Raw genomic sequence first — 22,012 nt, 5'->3', positions numbered from 1 at the left:
GAGTGACTATTGATAACAGACTGAGCTGGAAGACCAACAGCACAGCTGTGTACAAGAAGGCCTGCAGCAGACTCTACTTCCTGAGGAAGCTGCGGTCGTTCAACGTGTGCAGCAAGATGCTGGAAATCTTTTACCAGTCTGTTGTGGCCGGTGCCCTGTTTTCATCTGTGGTCTGCTGGGGGGGCAGCATTGCAGCCAGTGACACCAACAGACTGAACAAACTGATCAGGAAGGCTGGCTCTGTCATTGGCTGCAGACAGGACACTTTAGAAGCAGTGGTGGAGAGGAGGACACTGAACAAACTGTTATCTATCTTGGATAACCCGGACCACCCTCTCCACCCTGTGCTGGACAGACAGCGGAGCTCCTTTTCCAAAAGGCTCAGACAGCTTCGCTGTCTCAAGGACCGCTTCAGGAAATCTTTCCTGCCACACGCAATAAGACTGTTTAACTCATCATCATGGTCTCAGAGATAACAATATGAGTGACTGTTGTAACTGGTGAATCTTTGCACTGACTGGATCAACCTTGCACAGTTAAACTCCTCATCTTCACTACTAATCATTGCACTGGACTATATTATTCGCTGGCTATTCTCACTCTTACTGTGTATAGCTAAATACCTAATTGTATAAGTCTTGTAAATATTGAAATTTTTATACTGTTTTTCATTTTTTTTGCTACCTTAAGAAGCACAACTGCTAAATGACTGTACCGCTGCAACACCTAAATTTCCCAGCTTGGGATGAATAAAGTACTTCTATTCTATTCTATTATTCTAACAAAAAGTTCACAAAGAATTCTTGATTTCAGAAAAAAAAGGCTGGCTTTAAGTAGTTGTTCCTGGTGTTAAGTAAAGGATTGATTTGACTTAAAGCAGGATTAGCTCTGTCATTGCATTGGGAATGCTGATAACAAATCTATTAATGCTTTGGCAGAGACACAGTCAGTACAGCACCTGTGCACAAATTAAGTCAGGCAGATTTACTCACACAGGCATTATTGGTTCATTTAAGTCAAAGAGTCAGAAATCATTAACTCTTGGAGACACATTTTAGCAGTCTGAGCCACTTTCTACTATCAAGCGATCTGCAGTCAGCTTTTCAGCTGTAGGTCTTTTATACATTATCAATACCATGGATTTTCAGACTTTCTCCTTCCTCCTGCTGCTCTTTAACATGATATGCAGCTGATTTTCATCTGTGAAAGTGGACAAAACTGTAAATTTAGTATGAAAGCGATAGTGAAAAGATCAACAAATGTGTCTTGTGTTGGATTAGATCTGATCAATTTCATACATACACACTAATCTCCAGAGTTTGCTTGTTAAGTCTAAAGTTATATTAGCTTTAAGATTCAATGTAGTCTCAATATAAAGCAAGTGAATAAAGGCAGTTTCTTTCAGCTCTCAAAACAGGTTAATTTTTTTTACAAAATGAACTGTGAAGCAACCTGACGACTTCAATCAGATATTGTATCCTTTTTCTTTTATTCACAGCACCACTGTCATTTGTTTAGTCCCAGAAAAGGTTTATAGTAAGTGTTTTCATGTCTGACAATCACTAGGAACACCCCACACTCTGTCAGTTAAAAGCTATTTGACCTATAAAATGGTGACAATAGCTTTCTCCATTATTCAGCATGAATAAATAAAAGAAAGAAAAGAACAAGCTGCTTTTCAGGGCACACCAGAACATTTTAGCATACGTAGAAGAATAATTACCTTTTGTTCCAGATTTACTTCCTTCAGTCTGGCTAAAAAAGGTTCTGCTGATGCAATGACCTCAAAGGATTTTGCTTTTTTCACTTCGCTATTGCTCATCTGCACTTACCCTGATACCATGCGTAACAGAGAGGCAGTTGTCATGTGGTGTTTCAAAGTGTGGATCGGTTTGATCCTCCTCCATGTTTGCAGATAAAAGTCAAGAAGTCACTGACTTGCATCTTCTAATGATCTCAACCCTCCACCTTTTTTGTCTTCCTTGTCTTTTCTATCAACATCTCATCAACATCTCACTGAGTCCTCATGTTCTCATCACACTAAGCTTTGCATTGACAGCATTAGTTCTCAAACAGCAGGTGCAGAGCTCGAGTAGGACTCACACGGACACATACAGTACATACACAGTAATATAATTCATAGGTGACATGTTTATAATGTTTATCCATCCTGTGCTGCTCTTTTACACCATCTAGTGTGAGGTCATGCACTTCATCCATTAGCTCCCATTCGCTGTCCCTGACATTTCCCATTTTTAAACCCAAACACAGACAGAGGGGAAAGCAGTGGAAAATAGTAAAGTATCCAGTAAATTTGGTTACAGAGGGATGCCAGAATGGGTCTGAGCAGAGTGTTTTCAGAGCTTCCTGTCCTAGTTAGGGGATTCATGCTTGAGTGTGAGGTACAGTCTAAGCAGTAAATTATTCAGCACAGCTTCCTTTAGACATGCCCACATTCAGTGGATTTTACACAAATATGAAGGCCATTTGCAGAAACACTGATATGTCTGTAAAGGCATTAAAGAAGAGTCACAGGTAAAGCAGAAACCTCCTCAGATCAGTAGTGAGCAGACTACTTACTGCTTCCTTCTCTTGATTTATAAAGGCATTTCAAGAGTAAAATTCAAATGAGATGTGGAATGAGGCTATGAAGATGCACTCAGGACCACTTTCAGGTGACAAGCTGCCATCGCCGTGTGTCTGACCCCTCAAGGTTTATAGGTGTGATGAAACTCAATATGAAGGTCTGAATTGTCACTTGATGCTTCAAAACCAATTTCTTTTGTTGAGCTAAAGCTCTTACAGACAAGAGCCACAGAAAACTCAGCACTGTTTCCAGCACCTCTCAGCTGACTCATAGAAGAGCTTAAAAATGTTACACTTCTACCAGAAATCAGGGGCAGCTGTGGGTTAAAGGTCAGAAAGGCGGCTTGCGACTCGAAGGCCACTGGTATGCTTCCCTGATCTGTCAGGAAAATGTGGGCCTGGCTGTGAAGGATCACCACTGTCCGGTTCCATTCTCAGTTGTGGCTGAGGTGCCCTTGAGCAAGGCATAAAACCGCTCCCAACTGCTCTCTGGGTGTTGTAGCTGCCTATTACTCTGAGTGTATGTCCACTTTGTGCTTGTAATGTGCTCATGACATCATGTGGGTTAAACGCAGAGGTCGAATTCCTCTGTGTGTGAAAAGCATGCTGACAGGGGATGATGATTCCTCTTTGTTTTCTTACTTTTTAAATTTTATTTTTAAAAAATGTAATGATTTAAGAGTAGCATGCAAAAAACTGCCTACCTCTGGTTTAAAGCTCTGTTACCTTGTAAACCTGAGTAAGAGCTGACCTGATTTTCAAAAGTTTTAAAGTAAAAAGTAAATAATGTATATATGAGAACAATAACTTTTTATTTTCAATTTTTTGCAAAGGGTTTGACACCATGAAATGTTTCTTTTCATGAAATTCTGCACCTTTTTCCTCTGAAAACTCATTTTTGCTCATTGCAGTTTGCTCCTACATTCATTTGCCAAAGTCTCTTCTTGCATAGAACAGAGTGCACCACCATTTCACATTCTGCTTAATGTAATGTTGTAGTCAAGCCTTTTGATTTGCCATTCTACATTCTTCAGCAATACAGTACTCAAGGTTGACTGGTTTTTGAGACCTTAACCTGACCTCCATCACGCTGTCATTTTAGGGGATCAACTATTTTATCTTTAGAGCACTAAGGACCTACCAGAGCATCCAATGGCTACCCTTGTGTCAACTGGTCTTTATGTCCAAACAAGTATAAAGCTAATTCAGGTCTTTAAGTATTTAAACTTACCTCAATTAAAGAATCAACATTTTTTCTTTCTCAGATTACTCTTTCATCTACTCACTTAAAATTTTTTACCACTGGTGCACAAACTTAATATTGTAAAGTTAATAATACCAAACTAAAACCTAATACAAAAGCTAGAGAGAATTGTTACACCTTGATAACTTTAACTTAGCACAAAAGCAATGAAACTTGGGTTTGGTCAATGATTTTTTCACTTTTAATAATACCAATGAGTGTTCTCCTGGAAAGCAAAGTAATTTTAAGGACCGTGCTTCTGCAAAATGTGCAACACAGCTAGACATGTTGCCCCTCAAAAATGTGCCACAATCCCCTGCAATGTTCTTCTGTTACTCATTCTTGTTTTAAATTGGATTGGATGAGTGCAATCTCCCAAAATAACATAATAATGATAATAATAATAATAATAATAATAATAATAATAATAATAATAATAATAATAATAATAATGATCAACAGCAATGATTACTTCGTGTAATTATGGTGTTTATGGGCTAAACACTCATCACCCTCCCACCTCCGCTGTAGTCCCATTTCTGTCATACACAGTCCATTTATAGTCTGACAGTTTGCCTGCTCTCCTCCGGGTCAGCTCCTCAGTTTCTTAATTCCATGCAGAGTTTTCCTTTATCCGTGGGGGGGCCCACGGCTAGGGAGGGAAAGCTTCAGAAAAGGGGCTGTTGCGTGACGGGACGTGGGTGTGAGACCGGTTAATGCGTGACGTTGGCGAACTGCAGCAAATATCAAACTGTACGTGAAGGAGAGAGCAGCCAGGACGCAGTGGATACAGCAGATTTGGGGCGGGAAAGGCGCGTGGAGGAAGGGGTGGGGGGTTACGGCAGAAGCAAAAAAAAAAAAAAAAAAAGAAGAAGAACAGGGAGTTGGATGGATGAGAGGGGACAGAGCGCGAGAGACCGTCTGTAAGGGTTCCATCAAGAGGTCTGGCGTCTGCACCAAATCAGCTTCAGGGATGTAGCCGAACCGGTTTGGAGCTCAGCCCATCCGAGCTCATCATCATGAAGAAACACTCTGCAAGGGTTGCCCCGCTGTCCGCCTGCAACAGTCCGGTGCTCACCCTCACCAAAGTGGAAGGTAGGCAGAGTTCTGTCCGTTCAGACTACCTGAAACCCCGCATACCGGGACTCACGTCTCTGTTTGGCATCTTTTTGTGACAAAACAGTTTCTAATAGGCAGAAATTTAGGCGAATATTCCACTAAAAAATAATCTATCAGTCAAGACAGGGATCAACTTAGAAAATGTAGTGCCAGCAAGATAAGACGGCAAGGAAATAAAACCTTGAAATTTGAGGCAGAATTTGAGCATTTTGACACGAGGTAGCATACTAATTCATTTCCTTCATATATATTAACTAGCCAATTAGTTTGTCTTTCACTGTGTCCTGTTTAACCCCTTCCAGGAAAAAACAAACAAACAAACAAACAAAAAAAAAACACGGTTAAAATGAATCCAATCATTACGGAGGCACTGAAAAGGATAAACGCGGTTGGCAAATTTTGTGGGTCCTCGGGGAGTATCTTAAGTTGTTTTTGCTGCAGGGATTCCCCTCACTCTCCCCTTCTTCCGCCCATCACTGGTTACAACAGTCACAACAATTGCCAAAACATTTTTTCCACATCAGCTGGGATATAAACGCAGCACTAGGCGTGTTAATGCTCCCTGTTAACGCTCTGTGACTCTCTCCTTTAATCTGCCTCAATTCAAGAGGCATCAGTCTCCTGCTGCTCCGCAGGACCACAGTTAGAAACTTGTATCTCCTGCTGTCATTGCAAAGGGGGGACCCTTCTTTGACACCTTGTGTGCATGTGTTGTAGCTACTGATGCTCTGTGTTTATCGCTGCTGCAGCATCCTCAGCACCCCTGTCCTAGAGTAGAGTGGCGTTCCTCCCTTTTACAGTGTCTGATACAGTGTCCCTGCCTCAAGCCTGTTCAATTAAGCAATGTTATACATTTTTTTAATCTCCCCCTCACCACTGTGGAGAATTTCAGTTTTTAGCATGAGCACAGGCTGGCTGCTGATTTCACAGCACTCTTAAACAGAGCAGTGGTATCTTATAGGTATTTTTAAAACACATATTTCACTGTTGGTATTGGGTGCAATAAATTTCTCAGCACCTAAATTATTCTCTTGTTTTTACATAATTGAAATAACTTTGAACTCCCCATTTGATCAATGTTTATGTAATCTGGGCAGTGTAAGGAGGCTTAAATAAACCCTTATGGTAAAAGGTTATCTACTGATGGTACAGTTATTTGCCAAAATATCAATGTTGCCTCTAAAAAAAAGCTCATGTTTGAGCTACTTATAAAGTCAGTGAATATTCATAAAGCTGTTTACTGCTCTGTTACGCTGTAGCTTTAGCCCGTTTGCTGACTAAGACTTGTCAGTGCTTAATTCTGTGCTCCTGTTGTATGGAAGCTCACAACAGTGTGAGGTGTTAATGTGAATACATCCCAACTACTTGATCCATAATGCATATTTCAGCTGTTAGAATATACATGAGTTTTCTTGCAGATTTATATGGACACTGCAGAAACTGATCAAAGGTCTAACAAGGTTTACCCGAGCTACTTAAACTGTGTTGCATATTCTTCGATAACCTCAGAGCAATCTCTGCTGCTCGACTGCCAGAGATTTAAAGCTTATTTGTGTAAATGTCAGATCAAAAACATGTTATTTTCAAAATATCTGAGATGGTTGGCTGTTATTCAATGAGCTCCTGTGTACAGAATTTAAAAAGGTTGTGTTATGACACAAGGTGATGGATGAAGACAGGATTATGTGTGTGTCTAGGGGTTATACAGTATTGTAAACTGTTGCGATGAGTTAAAGCTGTAAAGTTTTATGATGGGAGCCTTCAGCTCCTTGTCTCAGCGGCTGCTTTAAAGGCGAGGGGGGAATCGCAGGGGGCCTCAGCAGATCAACATGCAGCTTCTTCAAGTCTCTGCTGCTTATGTAACACCAGCTCCAAAACCCTCTGTTCTCCTCACTAACAACCTAGCAATTTTTTTTTTTTTTTTTTTTTCTTTTTGCAGTTTGGGATCTTTTCTTTCTTGTTCTTGTGTTTTCTTTCTGTTATACAGTTAACATGCACAGTTTAGCATAAAATACTAGTGATAAAAAGCAGGTTTGACTGAGGGGAAGCCGAAGTGTATTCAGCAATGTTAAGCTAAAGCCAAGAGTCTGAATGCAGCAGTTCTTTAGCAGCAGTCGCACCTAACTTGAGGAGAAGGTGGAAAAGTCACCAATCAATGCCGACAACAGTCTCAGCAGAAACTGTCATCTTTGACAGATCTAGATTTAGATCTAGATTTATTCTTCTTGTTGTTTCCTCGAGCCTGGAGTTTGATTAAGTGTCATTATTTTGAAATAACCTCTGCTTCTTTAGTGTAAATTACCAAGCAACAGCCCATGGACAATAATTATTGATTTCTCTTCAAATGAATCTGTGTCCTTGGAGAGTGTCTGTGTTATTTCTGTGTAGCAGAAAGCAGGGGTAAGAAGTTCATAGACATCCCTTTAATCACTTTAACTTAATGATATATGCTGTGAAACAGAACAGGCTTCTTTTTGAGGTGATCCAGCGTTCACAAATCCCAGAGGAAGCTGGGACTTAAGACGACTGAACCTTTTCCCAGATGACTTCATGCATCTTGAGTTACACAGTATTATTCGGATGATAGCAAATTAAAACCCTTCAGTTCACACACTGATAATGAAATCATTGATAGTAGTCTTGGACCAGAGAAAGTGTTTCCCAGTGGGATGAGAAACCTGTCTGTTGTCTTAAATTGGCCTGATTAATTTTAATGGGAATGTCTTTGTAGTTTGCTTTATTATGCCTGTTATCAGATTTTAAAGATGCTTTGAGCAAACTTAGAAAAAAGAACTCAAGTGCATTTAAAGTTTCTTAACTTGATCCCTGTTTTTTTTTTGCACTGAAATATGTGCATTTAGCCAAACAGAAGCCAAACATTTGTCACACAAGGTAAAGACCACAAAAATATGTTTGCATGTTGTTTTTCTTGGTTTCTTGTCTATAATAATCCTGGTTAAGCATGAACAGCAACAACCTCAGTGTGGAGATGGAGCTTCGTCAGTCAAAAGAGAGATCCAACTTATGTACAGCATAAGTTAGATCTGTAGTAATGACTTTCATTTTATTAAAATTCCACTGAAATGTTGTTTTTATAATACTTTCAACCATTGAGTGTAACTGGAGTTGGCTTTGATGCTTGTCAGGTGAATAAAAGTTAAATGTCTTCTTGCAAATTTGTTGTAAAATCCTTTTTTTGTTCATAAGTGAGCAATGACTACACAGTGACAAGGCGTTTTTTCTTTGTTGAGGTTAATCAAATGCAGCGAGTGTGTGCAGATAAAGCTATCACTTTAAATGTAAAAAATCATGTTTTAATGAATTTGAAGTCTAGTTCGGATCTTAAGAAGATGCCTTATGTGACAGTGGTGGTGCTTCATTTTAAAGCAAAATAAATAAATAAATAAAAAATAAAAAATGTGTAAAGAGGAAACTAAGCTGTGGTCATAAATTGATGGAAGACTGTATGTCTCTTCCAAAGGCAAAGATTTTTCAAAGCAAAAATGTGTGCTGTGAAATATTAGCTGCAGTTTAATCTGTGAAAATTACTGAGTTGGTAGCTGTTTGACTCTTTTGTAGATTTGTTTAAAATCTACTAGTCTTTAAACTGGGGGAGTAATTTCTTAGAACTGTCATATCTGACTGGTTAGATGTGTTGAGAAACAGTAAAGTTCCACTTCAGGTTAATGTGAGTTCAATAGAGGGTCTGTGTTATCAGTGCCTCTGGGGCGAAGGGAGGAAGTAAAACTATTGTTTGGGCCGCCACTCATTGTACACCTGCGGTGGTTCCCTATCCATTACTTCAACAGGGATGCTGTGGCCAATCTGTTAAATATTGATTTGTCGCGGAAAGTGCTGGGACTCATGCCAGTCTGTTAAAGTGCAGGTCAATCAAACTATATTCACTCTTTTAAGGGACTGCAAGAAAGAGGGAGGGATGCTTCAAACACTGGGGGTGTTACAGTATGTCTACTTGATGCCAAATATGATATCATTTTGATGCTGGTTTTCTGCTATAACACAGTGTGCAGACCCACAGCATCCCATCACAGGTTTTTTTTTTTGTGTGTGTGTGTGTTGGGCTGCAGCATCATCCTGAACATCTGTTGCAGTGACCCTGCAGGTCAAGGCAGAGACATACAAGTTTGTTGCTCTGCGAGGAAGTTTCTTTGATGTCCTTGTGAGTTTGAAGGAGAAAGCGATTGAGACTGAAGGCGAGTGGGATCAGTAACATTTGTCCCACCCTTGTCTGCCCTCTGGGGCCTTTGTCCCCCGCAGCCCATGTGGTCCAGCCTGTCAGGGGGATGACGCAGCAGGGTGTGTGTTCCATTGTTGCGTTATTGAGTCGGACAGGCTTGACAGAGGACTCTGCTCTGGTGTGTTGAACGGCCTCTTACTGACAGGTTGGCCCGTCCAAGCTGTCACAGCTACGTATCACAAACTACCACTGTCTGTCAGATGCTGAGGTTACAAAGACAGTGACTGTTGTCTGTCTTCACGCTGTCTGTTTGTCTGATGATCTCATGGCATAGTAAAATTCCCTCTCCTCTGTAATAAAAGATGTACTTTATACATGATTTCTGAAATGTGTCTCACTTTTCTAACATGGACCATCATCTCACAAGGCAGCCTCTGATTTACATGTCAGAAATGTCAAACCAGATAAGTCAACAGGGAATTGAGGGGTTTATTTTTTATTATTAATTCACTGACTTGATGCTGTGTGACAGCCATAGACAAGTTTGATGAAAAACAGTGATTTTGCATTTGTTTTGCCTGTTTTGTAATCTTAAATATTTCACCCAAGAGCTTCATTTAAACATTAAGTTTATTTAAATGCCTTACATTAACAAAAATTGATTTAGATTTTCTTCCAGTTCCATATATCTGATCTCAGCTTGGTACACTGGGAAAACTGTGCACAATGAGACCTTTGAAGGTATTGATTTAAGTGATGTAAAGAGTCCTTGCAGCCAAACAAAAACTTCTCACTGTGTTTGATTATTAGCATGACAGTCAGTTACACAAGTCAATTCATATTCATCACCAAGCCAAGCCAGCAGTAAGATGAAGTTCTCTGAAGTGTGTATGGGTGATTGATTTGTTTACCCCTCTTTGGATCACTGAGGCAGAGCGCTGCAGTGCACACCCACTCCCACGGAGGGATGGACGAACAGTTTGCCAGACAAAACTCCCTGTAACATCTATGTCTCCTACTTAACTGAGCTCCCATTGAAGCTCTTCAGGCTGTTGCACGACCACCCTGGCAAACCCACACTACAGCTACCTTCACAGCTGCCTGCAAGGATTCTCATGCATGCTCTGGGGGAAATGGAGCAACAGATAGGCGGTTGGATGCCGTGGGTGGTGGCCTGCCGAAGAGACATTTTCGGCCTGTTGTGGCCAGGTTGTATGACGTGTGAGAGCAAGCGGCCAGGCAGGGCTCTGCTGGCACGTTTGGGATTTGCAGCGATCAGCAGGCAAGATCTGCACTGCAGAGACTGCAGGGGGGAGGAGGAGAGCAGAAGTAGGAGTGAGGCTGATCGGGAATCAGGGAAGCATGGACTCAGGGGGGAAGAAAAAGCTGGAAAACTGGCAAGCTAATGGCAAGATGAATCTAAGCATCATTTAGAGTGCTCCACTGGGAGTACAACACACGTTCAATGAACAGCTTATGAGGTGTTCAGTGAGTTAAAATACTATAGACAGACAAGTGAGCAGATATGATAAAGATCGATCTACTGTGCCTTCAGATTGAGGAAGACTTATATTTCTTCTGCATGTGTTCATCACCATAAACAAGTGGAATTTTCACATGCTAATGAAAAAGAAAAATCTTATGAAAACATGATCCTTTGTCAGCAAGTACTTTAAGTACCACAGCAAAGTTTTCCATTAAAGTACTCTCCTCTCTTGAGAGTTCCTACCTGTGCATAGTAAATGCAGTGGTGGATGCTTTAATTCAAGTTTGTGGTTGGGAAAAGATGCATTTAAGGAGAGACCAGGAGAAGACGGATACAGCTGCCAGATCAGATCAGTCTTGGTCCACGAGCAAGCAAATACTCTCACCCTGTCTCTGTGGTTTCTCTTAGTGATTCACCTAAATGCATCTGGACATAAAATGGGTTGGATAAATAAAGATATTTTCACATAGGATTAAATTTAATCTAAATATGGATCTAAATCTGTTCAATGTGCTGAAGACTGAGATCATTTCTGAGGTAATGCAGGCTTTTCTCTGTGCTGGTTGCATGGTGTCACCTTGACAGTATATATTAGATTATGAAATGTTGAGGTTCAGCGCTCTCAGTTAACCATTTAACATCAACAGAAGGGTCTTTCTAGGTGTTTTGTCTAAAGTAGTAATAGCTGAAAACAACATTAACAGCACTGACCCAGCACCCTCACCATGATGAGCTCAGTCCTGCTGCATATTGTTGAAACAGTATCATTAGTCACAGTCTGCATGACTGTAAAAGAAATGTATTACCAGTAAATCATCGCACTCTGCTTTAGTTGTAACAAATGAGCATGTGCTAATGTCTGTGAGTTTAATCACATATGTTTTAATTAATGTGTTAATGACTGTGTTTCATTTAACCAAGAATAGAGCACATGTATTATGATAAGTGATTCAGTGTATGGTGGGGGCTATTCTATATCACTTGTATTCTCAGGGCACCTGTCTTAATGTACCAGTGCGTAGCTGGGGCCCTGAGCCTGCCTGGGGGTTGATTGGCTTGGCTCACGGCTGCATTTGAAAGATTAATCCGTGGTGCAGTACAGAGAAGTGGTCGGAGCCGCGGGATGTGGGACGGAGGCCCGGGACAGACAAAGACTGGGTAGCATAAACAAGAGGTGACCTTCATATGCTTGAAGCTCAGAATAGAGAAACTTAACTCTCACCCTTGTGCTCAAGTCTTCCATAGTCTTCCACGTGCATCTGCCTCTTTTTATGGTCCTTGCTGATTCATCATTCTTGAGTCATCTGTCCGTGCTGCACGATTTGCTTCTGGACCGTCAGAGCTCCCATTTGCTTTTGCAGCAGAGGACATTGATCAGGATGCTTAAACAATGCAGCTTAATTTAATCTTAATGACATCACTCTTTTAATTTATTTATTTTGTTTGCTGTAGATAAACAGAATGCAGGTCTCTTCTGCATTCATTAGGTAGCTGGGGGAAGCCAGGGTATTAGCATTAGAGGCGATAGTCATCAGTAGAGTTAATCTGTGATGTGATGAGACCACCTGGCAAGGTCAAGCACAGCTCTTCCAGGAAGAATGAGCTGCCTCATTGGGCATGATGGATGCCCCCCTTATGCAGCTCTTACTAATATTCACAACAGGCCGCTTATAGAGGACAGGGGGTGTTCCTTAGGTTACACAGATCACATTAACCTGGTTGCCAGCTGCACTACTGATACTGGTTATAAAGCAGCAATTCCACACAGGGCGAATAAAATAATAAAAGAGATTTCAGTGTCCTGTTGGTGCTGTACAATGATCATTTCTACAGTTTCACTGATATAACTTTGATGTATTCATGTCTCATTGGGACCTTTTGAAGTGTGTTCTGTATTCCAGTCAGGAGTGTATAGTGGAGATGAATCAGCGAAAGGCTCCCTGCAGTACATCATTACCTCTGGAAGCACCATCAGGGAGATCCCTCCTTTTTTAACTTTTTTGGAAAGAGGCCATGAAAGATATATGGTGCTTATTCTACAGTTTTTAATGAAAGAAAGCTGACATGGGGCTGCTATTTACTTAATATGCCTCTCAATGCTGCTACTAGTGACAGCTGCTATTCTTCTTATTCTAGAAATGTTAATGCATTATTAATACAAGCACTTAACCTTTCTAAATGAAGAACTCCTGTATGAATTATGAAGCCATCTGCAAAATAAACATCCTTCCAGGAGACGACCTTGCTTGTTGCTTTTCAACTGATTAGCTTTGATATTTTCACACACAGCTAAAACCAAAGTGTTTTGAAGAAGAAACAGATGGTGTGTGTTAGCGAGTTTAAAAACTAAAAACAACAAAATGACCTTGGTAAGTGAATCGTTTTTGAAGCAGCAGAGTGGGTGTCAGTGAGTGGGATGGAAGACAGCAGGTTAACATATTTCACGCCTTTCTGAAGACATATGGAGGCTATCAGGTTTTGACAGTATAAATAGAAAAGTTGGGGTTTGCTGTGTGTGCCTTTGTGCGCTTGCGGACACTCACATGTCACCGCGGCTCATCAGTTAGAGAGGAGGTCATCTTGGATTGGATATCAGATCCGTCCTCTTTTGTCCTCTGTTTGGAAGCTGTCTGTCACACTTGCTCACCATATTTTTAACTCAGATGTCTGATTGATTACCTTGAAGATCATTTAAACCAGAGAAGCTATTTTTATCTGAAAAGAATTGACAAGATGTGAATAACATAAAGACAAAATTAAAGTCTACTGTATGAGCTCCTGTCTGACTCACTGGAGGAGATAATTAACATGTCTACAAGGCTGTAATGACATTTTCTATTATTAGAACTTCTTGAAATCCAGTTAGTAAATGTATTTTTATTTTTAGTGATTGCTTGAATATCAACTCTGATAACTTATTTCAGTCAGGCTAAATCAGTGTGTTTGTGTGTTTGTAGGAGAAGATCGGACCAGGGAGAATGTGGTGGGCACCACAGATTCACAGTCGGCTGGAGCAGCTGGGACAGAGTCCGGCTCTAACAGATGGAGGCTCCACTGTTGCATCCGTGTAACAGCAGTACAGGTGCAGAAGGCCCTGTGGGGGGTTGCCATGGTGATGTGCGTGTGCTCGTCATGGGCAGGCTCCACCCAGCTAGCCAAGCTGACCTTTAAGCAGTTTGATGCGCCGTTCACCCTCACCTGGTTCGCCACCACCTGGAACTGCCTCTTCTTCCCTCTTTACTACGTTGGCCACCTGTGCAAGAGTCCAGAGAGGCAGACGCCGAGGCAGAGATTCAGGTCGGAAGACTCACACTGCATCACAATTAAAACAGTAAACAAGCGAATAGTCTAAAGTTAGCTATACTTGCATGCTACTATTTATTTTTATTTATTTTTTGACCAGTAGGATTTGAAAGAAGTGACAAAATTTTGAGGTACTGGTACTCTTTCTGAGTGGTATTATCTGGAATCTTGTAAAAAATGTTCAAATATTTATTTATTTAAGATTTTTTTCACTACTTAAGTTTTTTTTTTTTTAATGTTACTGGAGGCCAAGTTTTTCTACAAACTCCATAGTGTTTTGATCTAGAATCCAGGGCATTTCAAGGTCCAAGATAAAGACCATCCAGAAGAATCTGAATATTCTGATAGAAACATCTCAAAGCAAATACTCAAGAGAATAATACACAAGATTATTTTCTTGTCTATTTCAGCAAGTCAGGTTTACAAAAAGATCTCCTAAGTTTTTTAAAAGACCATGAGGGAAGCTTGTTGGTCATCCATCCAGTGGCTGTATGAAATGAAAATGTGTACTGTGTGGACTCTGAGATGCAGCTTCACAACCCTGAAGCATGCCCAGATAGCAAAAATGTTTTGTTTGGCCAAGATATTTGGCCTTGACTTCTAGCACTGACTCCATGTGAATGTGGCTGCAGCCACACGACCACCACATCTGTCCCACACAACACTTGCCAGTGACATAATTGGGCCATAAGTGCCTAAAGTAGCCCAGGGTAGGCCCAAATCTGCCTGCTTTTTGTGTAGTGGAGGGGATGTAGTGCTTCTTTTGTTCTTTTTCCTTATAATTTTATTTTTTCCAGTCAGTAAAAAAAAGAATACAAGCAATAAACTGGAGATTATATTATATTATATCAATGTCAACAACAAGAATATTAAGGAGAGTCATGTGAATTTCAGTGTGTAGGGGGCTACATAATAACCCACATTACCCTGAGATGGGTTATGCTATGCTAAGTGTTTGCTTCATTTCTTGCTGTGTTTTTGTTTCACATACATGTGTCGTGACATTTAAATCCTCTGCAGGACTATACAAAACAGAACTCTTTGAGGAAAATATAAAAAGCAAATGTTTGCTAAAATAATAAAGAAATATATTTTCTGTCTGCACTCCGTGATAAATTAGGTCTCTGCAATGACTTTTACGGTGGAGAACAACCTTGTAGCAACCTCAGTAAACCAGAATGAAATGGAGTCACTGTGATTGACTGAATCGACACAATATTTTATTTGAAATCTCCTTTACCTTCTTTTTCTCTTGTCACAACCAGCCTGCAACTAATTGTGATGTAAGATTTAACATCACAGATGAGGGATATTAATCTGTCCACTTTGCATATAAGAGTGTTTATAGATACATTTTATAAAACACTCATAAATTGCAGTGATAGTTTCTGTTCTCTGTGTATGAGGAGACAGTCAGACTTGTAATCCAGTTATAAGCCAGCGTCTTACAATTATGATAATTTGGTAGAGTTGACAATCTCGTGTCTTATCTTTGCTACCCACTGTACAGTGGTACAAAGAGACAAATTGGCTGGTGGGGTTGAAGGAGTGATGTGCCGTGGTATTAGCTCTGTATTCTGGACTCAGCTCTGTGATTTAAATCCCCTTTCTTTGAGGATCACACAAAGATCTGGGGCTTTCACCTTCTTGACCAGGGCTGATGTGCTCTGATTTTCAAACATTCAGTTTCTTGTCTGTTTATTCACATCATACCCTCTGGTGGAAGTCAGTGTGACAAAGTAAATTTAATTAATATGAAAGATACTTCATTTATCCCAGAAGCTCCACAACAGATTTATTGAAGATGTGCACCATCTTGGTATAGACAATGAATGATCTTAACTTTCTTAGGAACTGTTGCTTCTTGTAGATGCCTCTGTGTTGCATTTGCATTCTAGTCTGTTGTCTAGCTGAACTCCGGGGTGCTTGTATTCCTCCTCCACCTCTTCTCCCAGGATGTAAATGGTGGTTTGTTTACTCCTGTTTGTCCTGAAATCAACAATCATCTCTTTTGATTTGTTTATGTTCAAGATGAGGTGATTGTTTTTGAAACTGGCCACTTCTCTGTACTCAGTTTCTTGTCCATCAATTATACACCCCTCAACTGTAGTATTTCTGTAGATGACAGGAAACGCTAAGAAATTACATCTGTGAGATCTGATGTTTACATAAAAATGTGGCCTAACTTGAATAAGATGAGAGGATTTTTTACTCTATCTGTGTCTTTAAGCTTTCTCTGTTGTATTATTTTGAAGTTTTTATGTCAGATTGTTGCTGCAACAGGAAGAAATATAAACAAAATACTTTATTGTTTTAGAAAGTCCACTGTTCTTGGTTACACAATTCTACAAAAGTCCTTTCACTGACTAAAGTAAGGGGAATTGTGGATAGCCTTAGATCTTTAAAAGTTTGCATTAGCCGGCTGCGCTGAATGTTGTAGCAGCAAAATAAAATCCAATATGAGAGCTCCTTGGTGTGTAGATTCACACTTCAAGAACGACTAAATCAGCCTACCAAAATCATGCAAGTCCACTGGTATTATATTTTCAACAGCTTCACAGGTTTTGGACAGTATTTGAGCTGGGCAACTTGTCTCTGATTGAAACTATGTTTATTAAAACAACTTTATTAAAACCAACTTTTACACAAGTATCACAAAGCTTCAATCTTCTGTTTCACTTCATTAAAATCCGTAATTTTATCATAATTTTCACTGTCAGTTTAGGACCATGGATAAACTACAACATCTTAACAAGTTGTTCTTAGAAGAATGTAGAAACTGTTTTATACTTCCACAACTTTCCTATTAGACTGCAGGATCTGACGCAACTCACACTCACACAAACACTCATGAAATTTCAGGTTTTGGTGGAGGAGGTGTTATAAACTGGTGTTATCCTCCTTTGCAGTTTGTATTAGTTTGGAGAAAACTGCTAAATGAATTAAATGTATTATTATTTTAATTATCATTATAGCTGAAGGTCACAGCGCGCTTCTTAGTTATGTTAACCTGTTAACATTGGGGAAAAAGGCTACACTTCAACCACACCTCTTCACCTACTTAGCACTATTCATCATTTCAAACATCTCCATAACTGCACCCATAGCTTCCATTAAACCAGGAAACCCACACTGTTGAGGTGTGATCCGCTAGTGAATCACACAGTTAAAATCTCCTCATCTGAACAAAGACGCCGTAACAAGGTTTGAACCAGTGACTGGAGTAAATCTGTAGTGAAAAAACATCAGATCAAAGCAGAAGGACACCACAAACTCAAAGTATTCATGATTTGAAGGTGGTTTGTCCACTGTTCGTGATAAAATGATAATTAACTATAATTTTGTTGTCACTAAATTGGTGTTGTGTTTATAGAGTGGGTGTGAGCAGTGCAGTCATTGTGCAGACTCAGCTCTCTGGAGTTGATGCTGCTCCACAGCATCCAGCAGGACACTTTGGCAAATGTGCCATCAGCCACTCCTCAGTTATTGCTGCTTCATCACTTTCACATGGCCAGATGCTCGCAGGGTAATTGTTGTAACTCAACAGCACCATGAAAGCTTACAGGCACAAATACATGATTGTCATATTTTGATCCAGCACTGAGGGTGAGGTCCTGTCGTTTAGGGGTGAAATATATCCTTCTTGCCATTACAACAGAGTCACAAACTGTCTTATTGAGCAGAAAATGTAGTAACCCAGTGGACATGACCACTAAGAGGTATTCTGATACTAAACTACACGGTTTGGTTCCTCTAGTACTAAACAGACTGCACCACACTGACTCAGGCCAGTAGCTTTTGAATTGTCAGCTTTTACTTCAGAACATTTTCATCCACCTTCTTGTGTGTAGTTAAAAACTCTTCTGGAACCTTTGGAAGCTTGAACCAGAATTTAGTGACAACATCTGGAAAACACAGGTTTTTACTCAGAATCTGAACTCAACATCTTTATAAATGATGCTAAGAGTGGTTGAAAATGAAATAAAACTCATTCCTGTGCACATAGAAAACTTCTGCTTTGTTGATTTTACCAGGCACCAAAAGAAGGAACAGTTCTTGTCTTCTAGAGTCCATATGTCTTCTATAGTCCCCAGTATAGAGCCTTTCCAAACATATATAAATCACTTGAGAAGGTTTATCTTCTAACATGGGGATCTCTCTGCATTTGTAAACATTTACTGATTTCTCTGTTTGATCAGTTTGTCTCACATCTGCAACACTTTCTTAGTTATTTCTCCTTTACTATAGTAACACAATGTTTTTCATGGTGTTTTGGCACAGGGAGTGTAGCAGGTTTTTCGGGGATGACGGGCTGACACCCAAGGTGTTTTTTACCAAGGTAGCTCCCTTTGGCCTGCTGTGGATCCTCACCAACTACCTATACCTGCAGGCTCTCAGGAAGATCAACACAACAGACGTGTCAGCGCTGTTCTGTTGTAACAAAGCCTTCGTCTTCCTGCTGTCTTGGATTGTACTCAGAGACCGCTTTATGGGGGTCAGGGTGAGTATTTGCAAATATCTGCTTCTAAGACAAAACATTGTATCTTTAGATGAGGGTCTAACTCAAGCACACATCACACATGTCGTAGTAGATGGTAAAACAATCATTTGTAGGTTGCACCATTTTAACTTGTGACCTAAATCAGTTGAAAACTAAATGATTACTAATAAAAGTAATCCTCATAGAGTTCTTGCTACTATTTCATATAAATTTAGCAGACTTCACTGCATGTTAGGTTGTACATAATTTGTGAAGCTTTTTTCTCTTGAAAACTGAATGAAGTGATCATAATCTTTTAATTGAGTGGTTGTTTGCCATTTGTCTTTGATAATAAAGTCTGATTTTACTTCAGATAATACACGACCCCCCATGGCCACGAGAAGAAGAATGTGACCTATTTTAATTAATCTGATTTATAAAAAAAATTAAACTAATCATTTTGCCTTTTTCTCTCAGATTAGCTCTAATTGATCACATTCAAATAAGATGTGGAGAAAGTCAGCAAAATAAAGGATTTGTGATGCATAACCCTTTTATTCCCTGTCTTGTAATTCATTTGCTGACCTTTTGGTTTAATGCTGTGAACCCGTGAAGAAAAAGAAAAAATTATGTCTCATGATGGGTCTCGACCATCCTGACATTACATCTTTTAACTGCCTATACGCTTCTAGTTGTGACCCCTATTTCTCTCATAATGAATAAATAAGTCCAATATATTTTTTTTAAACTCTTTTGTGGGAGATGAGTTACACGCTCAGCAGTAAAGAGCAGGTTATCCATGTGACAGTGTGATCACTCACCGATGATCGAGTGTCATTCAGATGCATCCCTGGTTTTGTTCCTTTCTGTGTGTGTTTGCTGGCACGTTTTGTCTGGACAAGAATAGAAAATCAAAGAAGTCATAGTTGTGGATTGAGGCGCCTCCTCCTCTCCTCCCACTGCACGCCTCAGATACTTCCACATCGCATCTGTCCTGCACTCTGCAGAATGAATTTCCCCTTTTTTTCCTACACACACTGACAACCACCCCGTCTCTCCCTTGTGCATACCCCCACTCCCCACCCCCATTATCTGTGATGAAAAGCCTCAGTAAGCGACAGTTACTGTAAAAATGCAGCTTCACTCTCTCTTGCTTGGTGGTGGGGATTGCAGTGTTTGGAAGTCTGCAGCAATGCAGGGGATCTTGGACGAGCACATCAAGAAACCAAAGGAGGAGAAAGATGGGGGAAGCTGAAGCATGCTTGTTAGACAAACAAAGATATTGTTTTGGTGAAACTGTGTGCACAAAGATATGAGTATTTTATTGGCTCTATTTGGTGGCAGCAATTTAAAACCTCCTGAAGATGTAATGGGGGTTAAATGAAGTTGAGTCCACATAGGAGAGTAATAACACAGTGTGTCCTAAACAGTGTGCAGTTTAGGTGAAGTCATGATTCTCACAGTTTGTGAGACTTAAATTGTGCTGAAACATCTCTCATTGTTGCTGACCCTGCAAACAGACCTGTTCACTAAAATGAAAGGTGTAGCAATGACTGACGGCCAGCCTGCAGTGCAGAAAGAGCCATTTTGCCACAAGTACCCTGGGGCTTCGGCCAAGTAAAAACACAAGGCTCATTTATCTTCCTGACACCTCCTTAATGCAGAGCTAATCCACTCAGCTGGACTGCATCACGTGCCCAAACACCCCTGCATGTACAGTTCCTGCATGAAAACATACTCAAGCAAATATGGGAGCTATGTATGAGAGATTTGGTTTTTTGTGCAGCCAGGGTGACTGAGAACGAGATGAAAAAGATGATCTGGTGACATCTTAAGAGCTGTGGTAATCGCAGTGGCAGGGAGTGGGAGTGATCATTGGGGGCTGCAGAATTGTGGGGGGTGTTTGTAAACATGATGACATTGTAATGGAAATCAATGTCAGACAATCAAGCTAGCACTGAAGAAGCTGCCTGTCCTGCGTTAGAAGGTCTTGTCCTGTGAACCTGACAGCAGACTCCTGTTTGCATGTGAGAAATGTAAATGCCAAACAAGCAGCCTGACATGCTGAAGATAAAATATAACCCACAAATTAATTGCAGCTTTACAAACCTAGTCCTGTGAGGCTTGTGATTTCTGCACAAAATAACAAAGCGGAGGCCATGTGCGCCTGCTGTGCCCCCACACAGCAGTGAAGGACTGAGAGTCTTAATCACCAAACTGTGAGCAGCATGTTGTCCATTCATCATCCACTGATGTCCTGTCTCCACAGATAGTGGCTGCTATCTTGGCCATAGCAGGCATCGTCATGATGACCTATGCAGATGGATTCCACAGCCACTCAGTCATCGGCATTACTTTGGTTGTGGCCTCTGCGTCAATGTCAGCGCTCTACAAGGTATTTGCTTGTGTTATATCAAGAGACATTATTACTAAGCTGTGCTCACTGCTTTGGAGTGATATTTTAATCTACAGTAGAACAAACCCATTAAAAATAGCTTAACATGCATGTATGTATGAATAGTCGTGTCTTACATAAGAAAACTTGGAATGGCTCCCTTCTTGTTATGTAACCAGGTGGCAGGATGAGATTAAGAAATGTAAGACTGCTGGCAAAGGTGTGTGATGTGTATGAATTTGACTGTTGGCCTCAGGCTGTGACACCCTGATCAAGGGGGCAGATAGCCAAATTTTGACAAGGTGTGTTCCCCCCTGTGCTGCTTTGTATGCCGCCTAATGTGATAAACAGACAGCAGCGCCACTGAGCCAGGGACATGTCAGGTACTTGGCAGATGAAACCTCTGTAATACCCCTTAGCTCCATATGGGGGCGAAATTTGCACATTCATCTTACTTGTCTTGCTTTATCCTCAGGTGCTCTTCAAGATGGTCCTAGGGAGTGCCAAATTTGGAGAAGCTGCACTTTTTCTGAGCATTGTTGGAGGCGCCAACTTTGTTTTCATCAGTTTTGTGCCAGTCATACTGTATTTTACACATGTGGAGTACATCAGCTCACCTGAAGACATTCCCTGGGCTTACCTCTGTGGAGTTGCAGCCCTGATATTTGGTAAATGGTGTTCACATATTATCCAGTTTTGTTCACAAAGCATGCACTGTGCTGATTATGTCATTTATAAAAGGTCAACAAAATGAAATGACATTTTCAAAGTGTGGTTTTGTTGCTCTGATTCTGTTTCTCTTCGCAGCTTTCAACGTCTTGGTGAACTTTGGCATTGCGATAACATACCCAACGTTAATTTCCCTCGGCATCGTCCTAAGTGTCCCTGTAAATGCCAGTAAGTCTCTGGATTTTCCTTTGAGTTCTCACTTTTAAAAGCTGGTCACCATTTAATATCTGGGAAATCGTCCCTCGTTCCCTGAAATCTATAATCAGTTTTTGATTAGTAGTATTTCAGTATCAAACTAGGTTCCCTCTAGGTCTTTCTAGTTATGTAGATTTTTTAATAGTTTAGTTTTATTACCAGATAAAGTAATAACACTAACACACTTAATGAATTATTCATCAAAATGAAAGTGAGCATTTTTTTTGCAATTGCTAATAAAGCCACTTATCCCCATGTTCCTCTGCACAAATTAAACA

At 40.4% G+C, this 22,012-nt stretch overlaps 1 protein-coding gene across 2 annotated transcripts in view; it reads left to right on the top strand.

The window, feature by feature from the left end:
• slc35f3b (solute carrier family 35 member F3b) overlaps positions 1–22,012 on the top strand; it is a 68,987-nt gene that overhangs the window by 44,436 nt on the left and 2,539 nt on the right. Inside the window, exons 1-6 of one of the 2 annotated variants that reach the window (XM_042010720.1) lie at positions 4,685–4,924; positions 13,590–13,929; positions 18,217–18,436; positions 20,685–20,810; positions 21,286–21,478; positions 21,618–21,707. In XM_042010720.1, coding sequence (XP_041866654.1) covers positions 4,849–4,924; positions 13,590–13,929; positions 18,217–18,436; positions 20,685–20,810; positions 21,286–21,478; positions 21,618–21,707 — 1,045 coding nt within the window. In that variant the 5' untranslated portion in view covers positions 4,685–4,848. Of the gene's footprint in view, positions 1–4,684; positions 4,925–13,589; positions 13,930–18,216; positions 18,437–20,684; positions 20,811–21,285; positions 21,479–21,617; positions 21,708–22,012 lie in introns of those variants that run through there. The other variant, XM_042010718.1, reaches the window with a different exon arrangement.

The sequence above is a fragment of the Melanotaenia boesemani genome, chromosome 16, assembly GCF_017639745.1.
Source record: "Melanotaenia boesemani isolate fMelBoe1 chromosome 16, fMelBoe1.pri, whole genome shotgun sequence".
NCBI classification, from domain to species: Eukaryota; Metazoa; Chordata; class Actinopteri; order Atheriniformes; family Melanotaeniidae; genus Melanotaenia; species Melanotaenia boesemani.
The sequence above is the reverse complement of the archived record's forward strand: the minus strand, read 5'-3'. Positions and strand labels throughout refer to the sequence as shown.